The 22490-nt window shown below is 41.2% G+C and overlaps 6 protein-coding genes across 6 annotated transcripts; 4 read left to right on the top strand and 2 right to left on the bottom strand.

Moving 5' to 3' along the window:
- Positions 1-1979: 1979 nt before the first annotated feature.
- Positions 1980-3163, top strand: MELLADRAFT_41606 (uncharacterized protein; the record flags this gene model as incomplete). The annotated part of the gene is made up of 4 exons (XM_007404845.1): positions 1980-2053; positions 2261-2469; positions 2562-2747; positions 2830-3163. The coding sequence occupies 4 exons, from the start codon at positions 2044-2046 to the stop codon at positions 2833-2835; spliced, it is 411 nt and encodes a 136-aa protein (XP_007404907.1).
- Positions 3164-3630: 467 nt separating this feature from the next.
- Positions 3631-5200, bottom strand: MELLADRAFT_70576 (uncharacterized protein; the record flags this gene model as incomplete). The annotated part of the gene is made up of 3 exons (XM_007404134.1): positions 3631-3945; positions 4024-4431; positions 4500-5200. 3 exons carry the CDS (start codon positions 5172-5174, stop codon positions 3793-3795), a joined length of 1236 nt encoding a protein of 411 aa, XP_007404196.1.
- Positions 5201-8223: 3023 nt separating this feature from the next.
- MELLADRAFT_114990 (uncharacterized protein) lies at positions 8224-10967 on the top strand (the record flags this gene model as incomplete). Its single annotated transcript, XM_007404846.1, has 4 exons — positions 8224-8412; positions 8491-9164; positions 9236-10558; positions 10662-10967. The coding sequence occupies 4 exons, from the start codon at positions 8334-8336 to the stop codon at positions 10701-10703; spliced, it is 2118 nt and encodes a 705-aa protein (XP_007404908.1).
- Positions 10968-14720: 3753 nt separating this feature from the next.
- Positions 14721-16008, bottom strand: MELLADRAFT_88872 (uncharacterized protein; the record flags this gene model as incomplete). The annotated part of the gene is made up of 2 exons (XM_007404133.1): positions 14721-15732; positions 15797-16008. The coding sequence occupies 2 exons, from the start codon at positions 16006-16008 to the stop codon at positions 14721-14723; spliced, it is 1224 nt and encodes a 407-aa protein (XP_007404195.1).
- A 3123-nt stretch (positions 16009-19131) lies between these two features.
- Positions 19132-20514, top strand: MELLADRAFT_70575 (uncharacterized protein; the record flags this gene model as incomplete). The annotated part of the gene is made up of 2 exons (XM_007404847.1): positions 19132-19466; positions 19566-20514. The coding sequence occupies 2 exons, from the start codon at positions 19251-19253 to the stop codon at positions 20184-20186; spliced, it is 837 nt and encodes a 278-aa protein (XP_007404909.1).
- Positions 20515-20670: 156 nt separating this feature from the next.
- On the top strand, positions 20671-22490 carry MELLADRAFT_41601 (hydrolase/acyltransferase; the record flags this gene model as incomplete). Its single annotated transcript, XM_007404848.1, has 5 exons — positions 20671-20818; positions 20910-20938; positions 21011-21082; positions 21161-21739; positions 21807-22490. The coding sequence occupies 5 exons, from the start codon at positions 20719-20721 to the stop codon at positions 22449-22451; spliced, it is 1425 nt and encodes a 474-aa protein (XP_007404910.1).

The raw sequence follows: 22490 nt of genomic DNA, 5'->3' as shown, positions 1-22490 counted from the left end.
ATTCGACAGACATGTCAGAGACACACCGGAATGGAACATTGGTGATCAGGTGTGGTTAAACGGGAAAAATATTTCCACGACACGACCCAGCCCCAAATTGGAACACAGATGGCTAGGTCCTTTTACTATTATTAAAAGGGTGTCAAATTCAGCTTACAAACTTGATCTCCCAATTTCTATGAAGAGGATTCATCCGGTTTTTCACGTGTCATTGCTTAGGAAACACATAACCGACAGCATCCCTCAAAGAAAACAATTAGAACCTCCACCAATTATTATTGACGGTGAAGAAGAATTCGAAGTAGCAGAGATATTAGATCGTAGGAGGAGGGGTAAATCATTAGAATATTTAGTGAATTGGGAGGGTTATAATTCAAATCATAATTCATGGGAACCTTTACGAAATTTATCAAACAGTAAGGAATTGGTTAATGATTTTGATAGAAGGTTTACTACATTATCATCAAGATGCAAAAGGCAACGGAGAAAGTGAGTGGGTAAGCTTTTTCCCACAGGGTTTTTTAATGCTACCCAGGGAAAGAATGCAGAACTCGCAAAAGGGAGTTTGGGCATTAAAAGGGGGATAATGTTACAATCTCATATATGTAACACATGTGAAAGAGATGAGAGATGTCACGCAAGAAGCGTATTTATAACTTGTATTACGTCACTTGTAGAACTCTTTCCTCATCCGACAATCTGAATAACAAACGTAGATTGCTTGGTCCTAATCCTTCATTCCTCCCTCGAACCCAGATCCCCTGAGACAAGACCTTAACACTTCTTGACTTCATATCATTCAGATTATTCAAATCATCTTAAGCAAATCATCCAATTTGTACCAAGGAGTTTGTTCAACTGTATCCACTCATCTTGCTCAATCTGATTGATTTGATCAACAAATCAAGACCAGCTTCTACCCAAAAATGTTGAAAGATGCTGTCATGCCATTTGTGATTCTGGCTATACTCTTTACCAATTCTAAGGCATGATCTGCACAAAACAGAACCAGGGGGATTGTGACCTTATTCTCTTTGACTATAACTGAGCCAGATACTTCACAGAAAGCCAAAGATCCTCTCAACACCCATATCATTGAACTCTCACTAGCCAATCTCACTAAGAGTGAGGAGCACGGTCAGATTAAGTTGTCTGTTTGCAAGACCTGTGTTGCCTTCCCAGCTCACCTCATTGATGTTTCCACACTACTAAGGCTTGTTGTACTCAGCAATGATTTTGATCAGCTAACTCTTGTTATCACTGCTCAGACTCAAGGAAATCAGAGAGCCTCTGCGACCAAGGACAATCAGAATCAAATGACCTGCAAGGCGTGTATTTGTTATTTTTGTGTGATCTTATCTCTTTCTGTGAACTCAGAATTAAAGGGCTACCGGACATGTCAGTTCTGCTTGAGCTTTCCAAGAGCGTCAGTCAAAATGTATTTCAGAGCAGAAAGATTTACAACTAGACATCTGCTGAATTGGTACCAGTCTTTTGCAGGAAACCGAGTCGCGGACCAAATTTGAGCAACAAATTTAAACTCGTGCAGCCTATAAAGCGTGCCATGTCCATCCAAATCTCCATCAGGCTTTCCTTGAGAGGCAAATCAAAGACTGTACCGTCTTGAGCCACTAAGGCATCAGACAATCTGTGCAGCTGATATTGATCGCAATCGAATAATACGTTGGCGAAAGTGCAGACGGAAGTGAATTGGTTTTGACCAAGTGTTGTGGAGCTGAATCTTTCATGGCTCTGCTTTTTTGAGTGTGAGTGCTGTGAGTCGAGGCTCAAGGGACTGAGGTGATAAACTTCAAAGTGCCATATCCGCGATGAACGATGGTCGGTTTCGCCCCGTAAGGTCGGACTTGTGACGAGCTGGGACCGAGTGTGGATGGTAGTTGTGGAAGTCTCATCATATGAAACCTATCTAGGTCGGATCGGCCTGCTGCAATCGTTGTACTTTGTTGGTTTACCCTATCATCGCGTTTATACGCTGCAAGACACGATTCCGACCCCAACCCTACGAACTTTCCGGCATCGAAAATGGTCAAGAGTGAGTCAATCTCCTCGTTCCATCGTCACCACACCTTCTCCACATCCGACTCATGACCGAATCAGCCATCAAACCTCCACTCGCATAACCTGTTCCATTGAAACATCCGGAACCGTTGTGGTCCTTGCAATTTCGACGCTTTAATTGAAACTGATCATACTTGTCTCTCTGGTCTTCTTCTACCCTCACAATGAATTTATTTCTCAGTTTACAAGGGAGGCAAAGTTGCCGTTGTTCTTTCGGGTCGACATGCAGGCAAAAAAGTTGTAGTCATCAAGCAATCTGACGAGGGAACAAAAGATCGACCTTATCCTCACTGCATTGTTGCTGGTATCGAGAGATACCCCCTCAAAGTCACTCGAGGTATGGGTGCCAAGAAGCTTGCTAAACGATCGAAAGTTAAACCCTTCATCCGGGTACGTCTTGAACAAACACCTCAAGCTCATCAATGATGCTCAAAATTCTTCGGTTCCGGTCTTTAATCATCTTTATTCTTCTTCAATCACAGGCTGTCAACTACAACCACTTGATGCCAACCCGATATGCTTTGGAGTTAGAGGGATTGAAGGGTATTGTTACTTACGAAACATTCAAGGAGCCCTCGCAGCGGGAAGAAGCAAAGAAGGCCATCAAGAAGATGTTTGAGGAGAGGTACCAAGCAGGCAAGAACCGATGGTTCTTCACCCCTCTTCGGGTTCGTTTCTTTGTTTTCATATTTTGCTCGCCTCACACTGATGAACCTGTCTCGCTCCCTGTTTTTGTGTTACTTTATACAGTTCTGAAATGTATGCTATTCAATGCTCCCAACTATGCTTTCAATCTGCTTGCGTGTCTTGGAAAGCCCCTGAGGGTCGATCCTGTCGAGCGTTTTCGTACCATGTTTGATGACCTGATTTCTTGGCGACTCATTGAGCTTCAAATATTTCAGTAGCTTTGTGATGGACCAAAGCTTTGAATGTCCCACCTATGCCTTCATTCATTTCAATAGCCCTTGCTTTCTCGACTACATCTGAAGCTTGGGTATAAGAGAAAAAAACCCCTAGTTATCCGCTTCCTATACTATTTACTACATCATGCAAAAGATAGTTGCTGCTGAATGCTTTCATTTATACTCGAATAGCTTGCCAGCCCAGATATACCCCAGGATGCGCGGTGTATATCTTCAATCTGCTCAAACATGCTATCTTTCCGGGTGAGCTGCTAGTGAGTGATTAAGAGGCATGTATCCTGCCAATCGTGAGCATTTTTAAGTCTCGTGAGAACCCTCTGTAAAGCATCCGAGAATCTCGCTCAGATTAGCCAAGGCCTCTCTGCGGCCATTTTTCCTGCACAATGTGAACATTGTCAGTGTCAAGGTGTGGCGTAGTAGAGGTGCTTGATTATTTAGCTTGTGATTGGAGAAAGAGAATGTGGCTTCGATCATGAACTCTCCAGACTTCTTCAGTGCAATACATCATGGTCTATGAGCACCTGCACCGGATTGGATTTTCAGGACTCAGAATGCATTCATGAATGTCAAAGTTGTCTTGAGCATATTGGAGTACAGTAAACATAACACAGCAGACATTGTGCAACATGGTTTCAAAAATACACTATCACATGTAGAATTAGGATATTACAACTTTCCAAGGCCATAACAGCTATATACATATAATGATCTATCTTACCTTCCTTAGAAAAGCTTATACTACATTGAAATCTTATGAAACAAGACCTATCAAAATCTTTTACATTACTTTCTATGCATCAATCTCAAGTTTCTTGACCCGCTTTTTTTGTGACTTTGATTCCTTAACAGCTTGTTTGAAATTATCGATAATATGCCTCATTGCATGAACTTCATCTTCAGCTGATAACTGATGATCAGCAATATGTGAACCAATTAAAGAAGCCTACATTAAAAGATAAAAGATGATGAGTATTATATTGATTTTCAAAATCGATTTGAATAAAAGATCCAAGCAAATCACCTTAAAGAAAGCCACATTATTACGATAAGCCATTAGAACCGATCTTAATTCTTCAAGTTTCTTCCAAACCAATTTTAAACTTTCCACACTTTCCGAAGTTAAGATTAAATCTCTAGACAATTGCTTTTGAGACCAAGAATCTCGTTCAAAGATCTTTTTCCAAATCGGAGTAGATTCTTTAATTTTCAATAATTTGAAATGTGATGATAAGAATTCACTTGTAAGTTTTGTACCTAAATCACTGGCTCTAGATGCTAATGGTAAGGAAAGTTCAATATCATTTAAGAGTTTGGTTAAGTCTTCTGAAAGTCTTTGGAATAAGATATCTAAGTTGTGTGAAACATGTTGAGTTGTATATTTTTTGGAACCTGATTGAATTAATTCTATCAAATCTTGTAGTCTTGAAAACTAAATTGTAAAGAACTTCATCAGTGATGTTGATTTCGTGTTTTAAGAAATCAAAAATGGTGTCTCACCTCATAAGCTACAAATGAGAAGGTATTGATGCCTTGACTATTCAGACTGATAATTTGATCTTTCACATCTCTAGTCATCTCACTCAAATCCATAAGCTGAGGTGCTAATACATCTTTTCCTTCGAGTGAAGTAGAATGTTGTACAGCCAACGCCAATTCGAGGATATCAGCCTGATGTAAGCCAAGGTTATGAGGATCGCCCAGACCGACGACGGATTCAAAGATATCGGAGGCTAACTTAGCGCTATCAGCAACTGATCGAGTGATTTTAGATACTGGGATCGGTTTGAGAGTTGATCCTTCACAAAAGAATGGACCATTGAGGATCGTACAATAGAGATAAGTGAGATGAGGAATCGAAGGTGTTGAAAAGGTCAAGAGTCGAATGAGTTTAGTTGAGAATAAGTTGATAAGATAATTAAGAGCCGTAGGAGTGATTGAGATGATGATGAAGATGATGATAGGAAAACTAATGAGAGGTTGAAATAAGATTAATCGAATGATAGAATTGATGATTTTGAAGATGAATTGAATTGAGAATAAGATTAAGTTGAATAGAGTGGTGAATGGGTTAAAGTTGTTTGATTCTGATTTGATTGATGGTTTTTGATTTGAAGTGGATTGTAGTACTTCGATTGGTTTGGATTTGTTTGATTTTGATTTTGATTTGCTCATCTTCTTGTGGTAAGTTGATGGTCTTCTTCGAATTCTTGTGATCTTACAGATTGCGATTTACCAAATTCAACCCGGTACATCTCTCGGGGTCCCCAGCCAGTCGGTACCAATCCAATCAGCTGCCTGCAGTATACATTCATGTTCTCGAATCCATTCCCTCACTTGAGTTCTCTGATCATTTCAAAATTCAAATCCTGAATTCAAGCTATGGCAGCATTAATTGATGATCATGGTCTAAAATTACTAAAAGACTGCTGTAATGGCAGATGTGTATTTATACCAATGAGCAAATCAAATATTTTCAACCAATTTTTGGATTGGATTGGTAGGTGTTTATGGGTAGGACATGATATTATCTCAACTGGGATTAGGGTAAAAAGTGTAAGGTGATTGATACTCATGATTGAAAAGTTGAAGAGTCCATAGGGTAGGTACATATAAAATGAGGTTGTGTGTTGTGTAATGAGACATACAAAGAATGAATAAAAGGATGGTAGTCAATAGAAGAGAAGCCAATGAGTGAAAAAGTAATATGCAAGCACATTTTTAGAACAAACCACCAACACATTGTGTGAAAGATCATTAACAGGTCCCAAGAGGCCATTGCCATTGAACGGCTGAATGGTATCTAAAATCAAGAGAGATTGGATGTTGATGCCAACAATTACACAGATGTTGAGATCAATACCAATGCTTGACAGTAAGCTGGAAACATTGATGTTCAATGACACAATGAGTTCAACCACAATACAGAGACAAGATTGGAGAATTTCAAAGTCAGCTAATGAAGAAAAACAAAAAAGATCAATATTAAGTGAGGGTATCAAGCCTAGATTGATCAGTGACATTAACATTGTCCAGCATAGCATAGCTCTGGGTGATGACTGATGTGAGCTGATTGTGGAAATAATCATAGGTAAGTACTGGGAGGTTCAATGTGAATAGATGCAAGGAAAGAGTTCAAACTGACTTAATAGCCATTAGAATGGTTGCAGATCTGACAACGAGGATTGGAAAAGTGGGTGATCATAGCTTGGAATTGAATAACCATAGCATGGAGCTCGTATGATATTTGTTGATATGGAATTCCACTCAAATACCATTGAGAGAATGTGTTGGCAAGAATTGTGCCAAGTTTCTGAAAGCCTTGGGTGACCTGTGAAAAGCTGGTATGATGCTGGTTCCAAAATTTTTAGCCCCCTCTGCAGGTGGCTTGGGTTGTCCAAGTGAGGCAATTACTTGAGACAAATCACAAGCAGAAAAGCGCTTTGTATTTGCAGTACTTAAACTTTTCACATTACATTTTGATTCAGGGAAAATTATCAGCCCAACAATTAGAGAAAATCATAAGAGACAGAAATTTACTAATGTGTTTTTTTGGACAAGACACAGCTTAAAGTTCAGTGCACTTCTGAACTCAGGCGTACCGGCAAGAGCACCAAGCAAAAAGCTGAGTGCGAATTGCATGATGTAGATATTTGCGTTACTAAGAAAAGTGAATGAAGCTGGTGTTTTTTTATTGTTTATGTCAAGAGTGAAGATATGAAACAGCTATGAACAAGTAGATGAGATGATTGGAATGAGAATGCACTGAGAGGTTGACCTTTTGTACTTCATGATCTCCCTCTTTTCACTCACTTCAGCTCAGCGTGACTTCAGATAATCAAGCGTGTCCATCTCACATTGGAAATATGGCCCAATTGGTCAAGCCGCAGGTAGTCAAAATAGAGAAGAATGCCATTTGGTCAACCTGCCAAACCATCTTGTGAGTTTTAGCTTCAAAGAACGTAGAAAAACTTTGAAGTCGAAGTAGCGATTAACTTGTCTTTCGATTTGATGTATGAACAGATGACATGGATCTTGATCGTGATGACGATGAACCACAAAGCCAACCAAGCCATCCTGGACCTCCTTCAAATGGCAAGTAAAATCAGATCCTCCTTGAAAATTCCAAGCCCATAATCAAAATAATTGACAAAGATCGTGAATCAGTATTGATCAAACCTCAATAATACAAATTTCACCTGAGTCAACTAGAAGAGGACCTTCAAACAAAATTAAACCATTGACTCATCATATCACCATAAACCTGAAGGAATAGTTGCAGACTTACGTTCAAGTAATGGTAAAAATCTTGAGAGACTTTCATTAATTTTGAAAGGCAATCCAAATGAAATCTTAACATCATCAAAGAAATCCATCCATCCAAGTAATTCAGTCAATTCTAAACTCAATGTTGAGTCTTGATTAGTCATCTGTTTCTTCACTATGTCTTGATTATTCATCTATTTCTTACTATGTTTTTTTCATCAGCTTGATTTTTCCACTTCTTCCTGTCTAATTTCAGTGACCTCATCACTGAAGTGAACCGTTCGCGCAACCTCACACAGTGACACTAGGTATAGTACACTCGTTTCAGCTCGTTTCTCGCTGGTTTTCTTGATTTCCGATTGATATTCTCCATTTCCTCCGTTCGCCTCGCTCTGCTCATCAAAGCCTGCTCACGCAAAAACTGGACTTCGATTCATGTCGCTTGTATTCCATGATTTTCATTCTTTGTTCGTTTCTCTTTCAACTGCGTTTCGCCTGTGCAAATCGAAGTCTCCCGTTTTTGTCACTCCTTCGTTTCTTGTCCCCGAGGACCAAGTAAGAGCTCGGGCGTAAGACTTTGGTCCTGAGTGAGAGCCTTTTCTGGATGCGTACATATACGGTATTTGTCATCGTCTGTACGTTGAGCTCTGGGGATATAACGGCGTGCCCGGATTGAGGTGTTGATTTGGTAAATCTGAGATGAACTGCTGCTTGTTTTCAGGGGCTCAGAGGATTATCCTAGCCATGACATCAGTTTATGACGTGTGTTGAAGGTGATGATGATGACGATGAAGATTAAGATGATCAGTTGCAAAGTGGGTAAATCTCAAAGTATGTACATACATAGACTTTACACTTGGTTGACACAAGACGCGCGTTGGTTGTTGACAAATCGCGTGATATTTTCAATTTAACCCCATTCTTCATTTTCATTTTCTTAAATTTCGCTTTTTCACTACTCTTTCTTCGTTCTTTCAACTTTCTTATCTTCTAATATACTCATCACGATTTTAGAATCCAGATATCAATTCGAATTCCATCTAATCATTCGATTTCGACCTCATTTCTATGGCTGGGTTTTGTAAAAGGTGTGGTGATATCATCAGAGGTGCTGAGACGCGGTGTAAATGTGGTGGAAGTAGTGCATGTCAGTTTGAATCTCTTTCATCTTTTTCATCTCTGATATCTAATCATCGTCTTAACTCTTTCTGATTAAAAACTGCAGCTTCACAAGTCTCTCGTGCTTTATTCGAACCTACCAAACCTGATCGTTGGCTCAAGACTTATGGCGAAAAACGTAACTCGATCTCCAATAACACACGAGCTCAAACTACTCAACCATCCGAAGTAATTCAACTACCTAAATCATCTGCCCCTGTTCCTATCACTGCGAATCAATCTACTCCAAATCGTAAAAGTCTCACTGCTCAAGATATGAACATCACATCAATTCCACTTCGAATCGTAACACCACCTACTCCACTCAAAGAACCTCAACCATCTACACCCTCGGATCCTACCCCCAAACGTGGATTATCAGTCAAATCATCAGCAAGGGCTCACGTACGCTCATTAACTGCCAACATACCCGATTCGATTGATCTATCAGCAGCCGAAGAAGAGGTTTTAACCAATGTGTTTGGTTCAGTTCTTGATCCAAACGAAACGAGAGGTCGATGTGGGGCTTGCTCAGAGGTTTTCAAACGAGAAGGTAAAATTTACCCGGATCCCAGACGTGATGATTTATCATCAGGTGATTGGGCCGGTGTCTTTTATTGTCGTAATTGTTATATCAAACTCTTTAGTCGTGGGAATTGTACAGCTTGTGAGAAAGTCGTAGTGGGTGATGAAGGTTTTATTCAACTTGGGAAAGGTGGTTCTCGTGGTTTTTGGCACAAGGTTCTACTTTTCTCTTCTCCATAGTCAACTTCATTGAGAAACTTATTGCGTGTTTTTTAATCTATCAACAGAAATGTTTCAAATGTGTACACTGCTCGATAGATATCTCAGCCTCTCCCTCAGTAAACTTAGGAGGTGATCCGTGTTGCGATGAATGTTTCGATCGACCAACGAGAAAATCCGCAACATCGATGGTTACTGATATTCCAGATCTTCGTGACAAACCTAACATCAAAAGAACTATGGATTCACCAGCTACTAAGGCTTTGAGACCAGCAGTTGAAGAATTGAGAAGTAAGCTGCAAAAGGCTGGAATCGAGAAAGTCCCTACACCTGCACCGAAACTCTCAGCTTCACGGTCAATGAGTCCAGTGACTCACAATCGTCTACAACCTACTAGTCCCCTTCCGACCTCGGCTTCCACGGGTACGATCACCCGTAATCAGCTACAGCCTACTCGACCACTCTCAATTTCACCTACGCCACTAGTTACCCATAACCAATTCACTCGTCCTCGACCACTATCGACTTCTGCATCAGCTAGCATAGCGAATGACGTCCATAGACGAACTCCTCGTCCGCTCACCACTTCATTTTCAGCCAACACAATGGCCTCTGATCGCTCCTCACCATCTCTTCCACGCTCCTCCTCACCCTTGAAGAGTTCTGTCCCGCTGTATCCTCTCAAACCTACTCGTCCACTTTCAATTAGATCTTTAGCAAGTCCCATGAAGCCGCGTCAAAGCAGTGCCACTATGACAGACAAGAACGCGAGCATACCGAATATTAAATCATCTACCCGTGCACTGCCACTCTCACCTTCGACAAATCCGATGTGTACGAAGTGCTCATTACCTCTCTTCGCTTCTCACGCACCTGGTGCAACAACACTTGCAACCTTACCTACGACCGGCGAAACCTTTCATTTGGAATGTTTAAGGTGTGATGGATGTGACGGAGGATTCGAAGAAGGTAAATATGTACTATATGACGATTTGAAATTGTGTGAGAGGTGCGTTGAGATTAAAGAGGTTCAAGCAGCTGAACTTAGATTAAAAGAATTAAGGGAGAAGATTGGACATCTTCAACCATCATTTCCCGTAGTAGGAGGTGCACTCATAGCAGCTAAGAAAGTATCAAGCTCACCATTCCTATCAACTTCTGAAAGTTGTATTGGAACAGGAGGGGGAGGAGGAGGTATAGGAAGAAGATTAGGAGGACAAAGTGTTTGTCCAGGCTGTTTGAAACCAGGTACGATTCAAGAAACCAAGATTGGACCTATGAATCAAAGATGGCATACTAGATGTTTGAAATGTGAAAGGTGTGGTAAAGCATTGGATTCAGGTGCTAAAACTTTTCAAAGTTCTGGAAAAGTTGGATGTAGAGATTGTTTAGTGAGTCTTAAACCTTTGGTTTTTATCATTTTTTCATCAGATGGGTATGTGTTTCCGGGATTTAATGAAATATTGACTTTGATTTTTTTTGAACTTTTTTTAGGATAAGGATAGAGTTGGTGCTAGAAGATTTGGTTACTACTAGAAGATGATTGAAATTGAATTTAATGATCAATGATGTTTATTTTTCTTTTCTATATTGCTTATAAGATGAAATTTCTTGGGTTGCTTGTAGCTATTGTTGATTGAACTATGTAACAATTAGAGAAGATCTCTTTAATAATAGGTGTATGTGCATGTGTTTGTGTGTGTATAGATGGTTTTGCAAATTCTTATGAAATCTTGTCTTCTTTAATTATGTCAGTTGTCTTGGGATGGACGTTGAAATTTATGAATTTTAATACATTTTTTTGGGAGTTGCCCCAAGTTTTGATGATAGATGAGAGGTATAACATGAAATCAGCAATCATTTCACATTTTGTTCTTATATTCATGATTTGAACAATTTATGACTGAGGATATTGCACATCACTCTTGAGAACAATTACCTGGTGGCAAAATCAATATCTTGACAATGACTGTACATCAAAAGCCATATACCAAGGTTATGATCTTTTTACATTGTTTGAATGATGTATGTGATGGTGAACCCAAGGCATTGTATGATTTTCTAAGAGATTTTTGTGAGTACTTGAACCAATATTTCAATCACAAGAATCTTTGAAGTCTTGGACCCTATGCTATCTGAAGAAACAGGTTTGGGGTCAAATAGGCATCAATTGCAGCTAGAGACTTGAGATGCTCAATGGATGATTTGCAGGTCAAGGGAGTCATAGATTGAGATTGTAAACTTCTGCAATGTTTGGATTCCAAGGCTGCCATGCCACTAACATTGGGGATGGTGAATGTTATCTTGAGCTAATAAGCGAACTTAACAAAGTCCCTCGCATGCGGTAAAACCCGGAGCCTGCGTAGGGACTTACGCCCAATGTGCTTATGCTCGCGTGAGCGGTCATGAGATTTAATAGGGAGAAAATGGACCCAATGAAAAACTTTCGTTAAACGAAAGCTTTTCGATTTTCCTTTGAAGCAATCAACATCCTACTTCTTCCAAGTAGGACCCTCGATTCAAATTTTCCATATCTTGAGCCATGCTCAAGTTTTCATTGCCATCTAAAAAGCTGATTTTCAAATTTCAAAAACCACGGAATTCAACCGCTGCTGCGAGATGGATAAAATTGTTACATAGCAGATTTAATCCCAACTGTAGCAGAATCATGGGTTGTGATTCGTGAACTTGTGGTAGAATGAAATTTCTTGTGCCAATTTGATCAAGTAAAATATGTTGCCTACCTGTTGACCAACTTAACAACATCTTTCTGATTTGACACCTTCACCTCGAACCATTGCAATTAATGACTTCAGCACCTGCTGAGTCACATCAGCCTATAAACAAAACTCGGGTTATTCAAGTATGCGAAGTTATTGATAAAATACCTTCCTTCGATCCAAAGAAGTTCATTCAAACATTTCTTGAATGTCAAGACTCTAACTTGGCCACTCGCCGGCGCTTTTGGGCAACAAAATCAGGCTGGCCTTCAACTACTCGGCTTATGAGAACAATTAAAAGACTTGCACAATCTTCAACCAGTGGAACAGCGCTATGGGATTCTTTCATATTAGAAGAGGTTAGGAGAATAGGGACTCATCTTGGATCTGATGGGTAGACTGACCTCTCTCTTTTCCTCGGTTAATTGGCATGCATCAGGCTCAAAAAATAGTGAATTCTCAGTCGATGCCCAGTGGCAAGGCCCCAGGTGGCTCTTATTACAGCTCTAAGGAAATTGACCACGGCTTCTTTGACAAAGAGAATGAAGAAAAAAGAGGATGTGAAATTAGTCAACACATGTCATTTCTGTACAATCTCATCCAAGCAAAAATTAAAGATGGCCAGCTGCAAAAAAAAACACGAAGAGACTCAGAGGTCGAACGGAAACGAAAGCGCTCTGAGACAAATCCTACAGCCAAAGAAGACAACGATTCTGATTCCGAAATCGAACTTGAACCCGACAAGGATTTGGCCAACACCAATGACAGTATCACAGATCCTGCAAACTTGCTTGACGCCCGTGAAGATGTTGCCTACACTCGGGAGACTGAACTTGAGACTAGAAACAACTTCCAGTCAACACACATCCCCATGACTCTCTGCTCCATGGTCGGACTAGCCTGTAATCGACGTCACAATGGACTAGGCCTGCTCAACTCAGTCACTTTTCTCGCCAGTGGTGTTCCACAACGGGTTCATGACTATCTTCATTCTTTGGGACTCACCTCAAGTTCTGCAACCGCCAACAGATGTATGCTTACTTTAAAAAAAAGGACTGAAGAGATTCTTCGATATCGAGCTTCTCTAGATTATGTTTTCCAACCATTAGTCACCGCCGACAACATTGACATAATGAAACGAGTTCATCACACCCGAGTTGATGAAAAATCGAAGATTCACCACGGCAGCTGGGCTTATGCTCATTTCTTACCTGAGCACTTACAGAAGGAAATCAATCCTGAAGAAGCCAGTGTCGAATCGTTCCAGGCCGCCATGAAAGCAAGTGAAACTGCTCCGATTGAATTGTATAACTTCTTACCCAATGAGGCCGAAAGTGAACATTGGAAATGTGCAATCAAGGCTCAAATTGTGACTGCATTACTTCGTCATGTTGTCGAAAAAGATAGTCCAGCCCACAAATACTGTAGCAAGAATCTAGCAATGTCACCTCCAGTAATTGACCAGATTCCAATCGAAAACCCAGATATCATGATGTTCAAGATGATGGCAGCTTCAGACGATTCAGCAGGTGGTGTAGCTGAAATGCTTGAACAGCTGCGTTTACAGAGTGGTCTTTCGGAAGAAGAATACGCCTCAAAGCTTCGGGTTATTGAAGGGGATCACGGCACTTGTAAGAATATTCAGAGTTTGATTGCGAAATCTTTTCCTGCTGAGCATAAGGATGAAGCTCACGAAGAACTTCTAACTATGCTTGGAGCTGCACATACTCTATGGAATGTTAGCCAGACAGTTCTTTTGAAGCATTGGGGAGATCCAAAAGATTCTTCTGATACAGGCGCATGGAAATCTTGGGTAGCACTTGGTGGAACATCTGAAAAGCCTGTTTCAAAGAAAGATTTTAGTTCGATAATGGAAATTGTACATAAAGTCCACATATCGACTCTTGTTTTCTTGCTACAGTATGTAAAAACCTTTTATTTTTTGTCCCGCAATTCAAGATTGACTGACTTGGATCTTCTTTGAATGGTCACTGTAGTCAACTGATCGCTTCAAAGGACACACCTTTAAACCTAGCTGAGGAGGGCGTGGCCGAAGCTCTTGTTGAAGAATGTTACTTCAGATACTGCTCTGAAGAATCTCGTGATGAGGCGTCTCACGTACAAGATGGTAACTTACATAATATGAAACTTCGAATTAGAGACTTTTCGTCATTAGTTGAAGCTGATAGAGCTATGCGGCAGGGAGATGTGGGTCGAATGATGCTTATGTGGAAGCGTTGGGCAATTCTTGCTCAAGGGATGGAAGGAATGGGCAACTATGCACTTGCTCTTCCTCGTTACATTCTTCTACTGGAAGAGTACCTACCACCAAGTGTTGGTCGAGCCCTCCGACACTCACTTTTAGTATGCCCAAGTGGACGAGCTGGTCATTTTGTCGCGAAAGACTTTTACTTGGAGATGCAGAATTATTGGTTGAAATACTTCTACAACCATTCAGTACGTCAATCTAGTTCAATTTCATTCTGTTTAAAGTTAACAAATCAATCTTGGATGACTCTAGGGCCAGGGAACCGACATACAAAAGCTCACAGATCGCTACTCGGTCAATATACCCTTGGTAAGTTCAGTGAAATTTGTCTGAACCCTACATTTGATTAACATCTTTCCTCATTGATCGATTGTAATAGATGCGACAGACAATGCATCGGCTCAAACTACGCACTGGTCTGAAAGACATATATCAGAGCAAATCAATCATAATCACTGATCGGTCACTCCTTCTCTTCATGCGTATGGCTCGCGACCACCTCACTGATCCTGAGATTTGCAAAACCAACCGCCCAATACCCAATATCGAATACAACAAAGACTTTTACACCTTGGGAATCACACAGTTCCAAAACATCCTCACTGAAGAAGCACGAAAAAATAAGTACAATAAGTTTAAATTAGGTGGACCGCTTGCTGAAGTCACTCGGTTTAGCTCTTCAGCCATTGACACAGAAGTTAATGAAGAATACTTGTAACAGTAGATCCACGTGAAATGGCATACCTCATGACTTGTCATCACATCTCTAACAACAGTCTGTTTTCCTTCCATCTTCTTACGTCGGCTTTCGCGCGCGAGTTCCTCTTTTTCATATTTCTCAGCAGCCTTCTCTAAACGTGCAGCTTTACGTGCTTCAACTGCTCTTGCCTCGTCTGCTTTCCTAAGGAGTTGAACTTGTTTTTCAGCTTCGTATTCTGCTTCAATTAACATGTCATCCAAGTAATTTTGGTCTTCCTCTACTTGAGCCATGTCCATCTCCAATTCTAAATGTGCGTAGGCATCTGAATGTAACCATAATTGAATGCAAGTATTGATCATTTGAAAAATACCTGGAACAGCTTGGCTTCCTAAAAGTTTACGTAAACACAAGCCGTCTAAAATTAATTTATAATTCTTCACAATGAGCCAAGCATGTTCTCGATTGAATAATACATCTGGAGCCACACCACAATTCTTCAGAGGTGATTTGCGATAAAGAATTTCAAAGTGACCAACTAGAGATACTGCAAGCTCTACAAAATCTTCTTTGAGTCGAATTGGGTCGTCTTTTTTACATATTAATGGCTTGATGGTTGAGACTACAAGCTTTGGAGGATACCACAAGTAGGGTAAAGTTGATTCTAGTGGGTTTGATAGATCGAGAACAGGCGTGGAGATCAGATGACTCAGATCCGACTTTGAAGTCTTTCGAAATGCGTTGATAAGTTGGACTGCTCCTTCAGGCTCGCAGTTTGAGCAGGTGCAGTTTGGCATCCATGCTGCTTGCTGGCGAGCTATCTCTTCCTTATATCTACTGTCGTCCACCGACAGAGGAATGTATCCAAACCTGAAGGCCCTCGCCAATCACAATTTATCAGAAAACATCGCATTTGTCAAAGACTATTCAAAGTCAAACTTACAAGTTGTCTATAGATAAAGCTACACGAAGACAGACAGGTGTAATTGCTAAAGCATCCATCCTTTCGTCATCTCCCATCTCTTTTCCCTCTTCAAACTCTGAAATCTTGTTTTTCCCACTCGGACGGTTTGGTTCAACAAACATGATGCCTAAACCATGATTACCAGAGCGACCCGCACGGCCAACCATCTGTGTTATGGTTGACGGATCCATTCGACCGACTACCACCACACAACTGACCGCCTTCCAATTCGAACCGAGTCCAAGGGCTGAAGTGCTTGACATCCAAGGAAAATGACCATCCACAAAGTCTTTTGCACGTTTTTCCTTATCTTTTGCACCAGTAATTGCATGGTACCTTCGAATGAAACTGCTAGCTCCGTTTGGTAAGTCTTCAGGAGTTCCACGAGCCAATTGAGCCATCGCCATCACGTTCAAGGTAGCATCTTGTGTTCTTGAGTAAACGATTGTTACCGGAAGCTCCTCATTGGTGAGAACCGATTTGTGAGCTACCAAACGCCCAATGTCTTGTGCTGTGGGCTGGGGGAATGCTAGATCTACTCGAACAAGACGAATCTCAGGTCGTGTTAGTTCTCCTTGAAGGATGGTAATGTTATATGGTGTGATCTTCAAACTTCCTAGAATCATTCGAATTGCCACTGGTCGACAGGTTGCTGACATCAGAAGAATTGCCACGTTCTCAGTTGCCATTAGTTGGTCACATAAGTTTCCGTAGGCTGGTCTGAAGCACCCAATATCTTGAGAATTTTTAAAAGTCGTCAGTAGCTTTCCTGGCCCGCTAGCGACCAAGCCCCACATGTAGATCATGTGAGCTTCATCAACGACCTTCAAGATGAGTTGAGACTGGAAGTTGATGCTATTATATATCTCTTCGAAGGCTTCAGAGTTTAAAAATATCTCCGGCCCCTAATTAATTACATTATCAGAATCTTACATTAGCAAACATTGTTCATACCGAATTAGAGGTACTTCATTCTATCTCACCAAGTAAACAAAGCGGTAAAACCCTTTTTTGAGTTGTCTGATCACTTCGGGAGTCATGGATCTCTTGGTCAAGTTGATTGCTGAGATACGACCTTTTTTCTCCAAGACCTGATTAATCACATTTGATCAGCTTGAAGATATTTTGCAACATCTTCAACAGCCTCCAGTACCCACCTGATTGTCTCCGAGTGAATCAAGAGGATTTAAAACCAGAACTACAGGTAATTGAGATTCATCAAAAAGATGATAATACATCTCTGCGATTCGTGTCTTTCCGTACCCAGTCGCAGCGAGTAGAAAGGTATTATCTCCGTTGATCAAGCACACAACAGCCTTGACTTGGAGGCTTCTTGGTTCGACTCCAAAGATTTCTCTGAAGCGCTTGGTAACATAGTCTGTTTGCTCTTCAAGGTTCATGTTTTGCAGTGCAAGTGGTAAAGGAGGCTTGTTATGGCGTAGCAGCTCGGTCGACGTCGTCGGTGCGCCTCGGATAGCGGCTGCCACGACTTCCGCACGTTTTCTATCGGCTCGCGTTTGCATTGTTTAAGATGATGAATTGCAGAAAGAACAGCTCGGAAAACCCAACAGGAATCTTCAATCAATGCTATAAACGGTTTGGCTCTCGGATTTCAGAGAGACCTCTTGTAACCCATTCCTGGTTTTCGCCGAATCGGTAAATGATTTTGCCCATTTGTGTAATGTCTTCAACCGCAGTTGGTTTTTGAAATTTGAAAATCAGCTTTTTGGATGGCAATGAAAACTTGAGCATGGCTCAAGTTACGGAAGATCTGAATTGAGGGTCTGGTCCGCAAGAGGCCAGACTTTTATGTCTCAAAAGGAAAATCGAAAAGCTTTCGTTTAACGAAAGTTTTTCATTGGGTCCATTTTCTCCCTATTAAATCTCATGACCGCTCACGCGAGCATAAGCACATTGGGCGTAAGTCCCTACGCAGGCTCCGGGTTTTACCGCATGCGAGGGACTTTGTTAAGTTCGGCTAATAAGCACTTAATGATCACTTTGTAGTGTTGTAGTGACTGGATCATAACTTCAAACTTAAGGATTAACAGTTGGCATCTGTTTAAAAAAAGTCCAACATCATTCTCATTTACAACACCCATATTGTTTTTGCCATTTCTTTGATTTGTGTTTCTCACATCACTCTTGCTTTCAGTTTTAGGCTCTGCCCCAACACAAGCTCTTGGCGATGAAGGAAAGGTGTCTTCTCATCAGAAGACTCGAAGGCCTGTGGAGGCAGAGAGTCGGCTCTCAAATTGAGAGCGCGAGCCACGCAGTCATACTTATTGGAATTGATGTGCCTTTCCCACGTCCGAATGTGTCACACCTGTCCAGACACATTGGCCCAGCTGCTACCCATATCCACTTGTCTCGCCCTTGCATCCACTCTGCATCATCTCTACAGTCGCCTTTGAGAAAACCGATACTCAAAAACTTGGTAAGAAAACTATTCATTTTGACCGAGTATCTGTTTTCCCAAACCTCTGGCAAAACCGATAACAATTAAGATGTCGGGAAGCAATTGGGTTTCACAAACATTCATATGCTGTTTTTTTGGTTCTTCATCAAGTAGTCTCTATAAATCCTTGCAATCAAGATGTGTAAGGGTTTGCTATTTGACAGCTTTGGATGCACCCAGATACACTTGTTTACCGTTCAAGTTGATGATGAAATTTACAAATGGCGATGATTCAATTTCGAGTAAAATAAAACAAAAACAGGGTCACGATACCCACCAAGGTATCGGATTTGGACTTGAGAATCCAACGGCGGTTATTAGGTTCGACAGCTTTATTGGTTTTCTGACCGAATTCCCTCCAAATAAGGTTCATTCGTTCAAAAACTATCGGCTTTTGTAGAGTACCGCGCTACACACATATTGGTCGCTTCCATGCTGCGATACCATCTTCACAATGTTACAACATACATAGTTGAAGATTTGATGGAAGCAGGAGAGGTCTTTGAGGTGACCCAAATGGTCGATGGCTTTCGGGAACAACGATTTGAAACAGTCCGACTTGGTGAATTTGTATTGCCCATTGGGGGGTGTGGGAAAATATAGCGGCTCGCATGAGAGCCGGGCTCTCTGCCTCCGCAACCCTTCGAATGCTCTCCTTCTCATGACCACGGACAAAGATCCCTCTCCTCCGCGGGGCCGGGCTATGCGGATATGAGATTCCTCATCCGCGGTCTCCGGGTTACAATTAAATGACTGCATGACAGAGCTCATTCCTGTTTGGTTGTGCACGCCCGGTATTCACCGTAGTCTGTGCAGCAAGTGTTGATCTTATAGCCGCACGCTCTTCGTCATCGGATTCGTGTGTTCAACCTTTCAACTTTTCAACGTTTTCTTTACTTACACTTTGAATTTCACATCTCGTTTATCATTTATCAATTAGCATAGCATCATCACTTTAAGCATAGAAAATACCTGATGACTCAACTTATCAAATTTGGTTCAACAACCATCTTAGAGAATGTCACATATCTTTTCAAGTTAATCTCAGAACCTCTTCATCCTACATTTTTTCCATTACCGTTATTACCTTTCATTCATGCTGCAAGACTCAGTTTGGGTTATCAACATTTGCGTGTGAAGGCAGGAGGAAAGCTTAGTTGGACTGCTGATCTTATCGGATATCTTGTTATGGTTTGTCCCCAAAAAACCATGAAAATCAAACTATTCTAGTATCTGCCTCGCTTTTCTTGATCAGATCTCCATTTTCGGTCTTTTTTAATTTCTACATAGGCATGGGGCGGCTCGGTGATGGTCAACTTGATTTTGTACCAACCTATCCCTCAACTTGTTACCTTTCGACCGCTTTTGATTTATACCTTCACACATTGGAGTTTGAAACTCATCGAATTTTCTCCTTCGATGGCTTTCCTCGATCGATTGTTACCATTACCTGATGCATTGATTCGGACAGCAACGATAACTGCAGCAGTTGACGCAGTAGTAAATCATCGTGAACCGGCTTATGCTCAATCTCTTTTACTTCAACTTATTATTGGTGCGATGGCTGCCTCTGGAGGTTCAGCGCTTGCTCAATCTCTTGGTACTACTCAACCAATTTGGCGTTGGGCTCGACCAGATTGGATGGAAAGACCTAGTACAATTGGTGCATTAGATGTTTGGTCTGGAGTCTTGATAGCAATCGTGTATGGTTTCTTACAACAAACTCATCCGACTTATTATCTATTGACTACTTGGCTCAATGGGAATTTTAAACCTTTATTGGCACCTGCAGAAGCTCGAGGAGCTTGTGCTATTTTACTTTCTATAATTTATTATTGGCGTGCTCATGAGACACATAGAAACTTACCGCATCGAATCAATAAAGTAACTGTAGGAAAGAAGAAGGATTGAAGCATCTTATTTGTTATTGTGTTTATACTGGCTCTTGGACCTCTGATATCATCTTATCTCTTTCATTTCGAGCTTCTTTTCACCTCCTACTAACGTCACTGCTTCTCACCTTCGTTCATCATAAGCACCATTTGTTTTTGGATGCTGAAATTTGTTGTACTTTGATACTATCGTTAAATTGTAGATAACACAAGCAAATCTTTCTTTACCTTGGACAGCAGTAGTTGACTTTATCAAGTCTTGACCTATCTGAACCTCCATACCATCGGGCCTTTGATCTTGGGAGTGGGTCTTTCAGAGTGTAATGCAGAAACCAATCATCACATTGCTTAATGACGAAGTCATGGTTGACTCTGGGAAATCTCTGTGATTATTGAAGGTCTTTATGGTTTGAAGTATGATCGGGCCGATATAAAGCCGGTAGCCGTTTCGATATCGAACTCGATGGCAATTGTCTTTGGACGAGCCCTTCAAACTATAATCAGCAATCTTGGTAAACAGATCTGAAGTATTTGATCCACATTCTTTAGTCATGCCTAGAATCCCTCTACGATTTCCTGTTCCTGGTGAATCCAAAATTGCGGATGAAATCAGAAAACGTCGTCACCCAAGGGATTTGATCTCACTCGATGGTTATTATCACTCATTTTCTTCATCGCGTTTGATTGATGGGTCTCACACTTTAAACTTATTTCCTTCCATCTCTTTTCAACTTGGTTATAGGTGTTTTACTTCACAACCCTTCTATTGCGGTCGGTTTCTTTCCATTTTTTGGTATTGGTTCTCTTTCTCACTCTAGTCTTATGGTGCGAATTGTATCATAGAACGGTTGGAATAGTTTAATAGGACCGATCAGAAGTGAGAATAGTCTACCAGCGGACATACGGGAATTATTGGTTCGTCTGATCCTTCCTGCCTCTTGAAGACTTGTTTTTCGTTTGTGTCTACTGATATTATATGGCCACTCGATTTAGATTCTCCGAGTGGCAGCTCTCAACTCTGCGGCTTATGAATGGGTTCAGCATGAGACTATCGCAAGAGCAGCAGGAATGTCAACTACTCAATTATGTAGAGTTCGCGATATTGTGAAACCCCTTAGCGATCCTCACCATCAGCTCTCGCCATCGCAGATCACCGCTTTAGCCTTTGCCGACGCTGTTACTCGTACTTTGGATATACCTGATGAACTGATTGAGGAATTCAAACAAAATCTTGGCGGACCAGAGCCTGATCGGGCCCTACTTGATGCTACTACAACTGTGGCGGCCTATAATATGGTCTCAAGAGTACTTATAACACTCGATGTAGCTGATGATAAAAGAGCGCCTGTTCCTCTGCCAGGCTTGGTTACTACTCATCACCGGCTCACTATGCGTGATGGAACTGAACTGGAGGTCTGTACTCGAGCTGTTCCAGCAGATCAAGAACCTGGTCGACCATGGATCGTTTTTGTAAACTCTTTACTTGTAGAAATGTCAATGTGGGAAGAAGTCTTACCAAGCTTCGCAAAGAAATTCAACCTGCTATGCTTCGATCAACGTGGACACGGAAAAGTTGAGTTTACCCATACCCTCCATGCTTACTACGATCTTTTGACTGAAAATAAGTCTATACGCGTAGTCTGCTGTGCCTCCCGAACCTTGTACAATAGAAGGTCTTGTGGAAGACGTGACCGAAATTGTAACCCAGCTAGGCTTATCGGTTCCAATTCATGGTATCATCGGAGTTTCACAAGGCGGAGCTACTGCACTTGGATTGGCTGCTCACCACCCTGATCTCTTCGAGAAATTGGTCGTTTGTGACTCTCAACCTGCTTCACCCAATATAAGTCGATCTCTATGGGAAGCTCGCTTAGGGTTGAAAGAGAATCAGGGTTCCCGTCACTTAGCTGAGGTTACCGTTCAACGCTGGTTCCCATCGGCTTCAGGACTACACCTTCCAGAAAGTCGACTTGGAAATAAGATCAGAAGAATGGTCGAACATACCAGTCTAGAAGGATTTAGAGCTGGATGCGCTGCTTTATGTGATTATAAAATCGATGAAAGCAAAATGAATGGCACTAAGATTCTTTTAGTAGCAGGTGAAGAAGATGGAAAGTTACCAGAGGTTTTGAAAGGTTTAGGAGAGAGGATTGGAGCTAGGTATGAAAATGTTCCAGGAGCTGGACACTTACCTATGGTCGATCAACCTGCTGGGTTTTTGAAAGCTAGTGGAATCATTCTTGGAGTTATAACGTTGATCAAATGGGTGAAAAGAAGATGGTAGATGACTTGAAAAGAATGATCATGTAGAATTATATAAAGT

Source organism: Melampsora larici-populina (genome assembly GCF_000204055.1).
Source record: "Melampsora larici-populina 98AG31 unplaced genomic scaffold MELLAscaffold_2, whole genome shotgun sequence".
NCBI lineage: Eukaryota > Fungi > Basidiomycota > Pucciniomycetes > Pucciniales > Melampsoraceae > Melampsora > Melampsora laricis-populina.
This window is presented reverse-complemented; position numbering and strand designations above follow the sequence as displayed.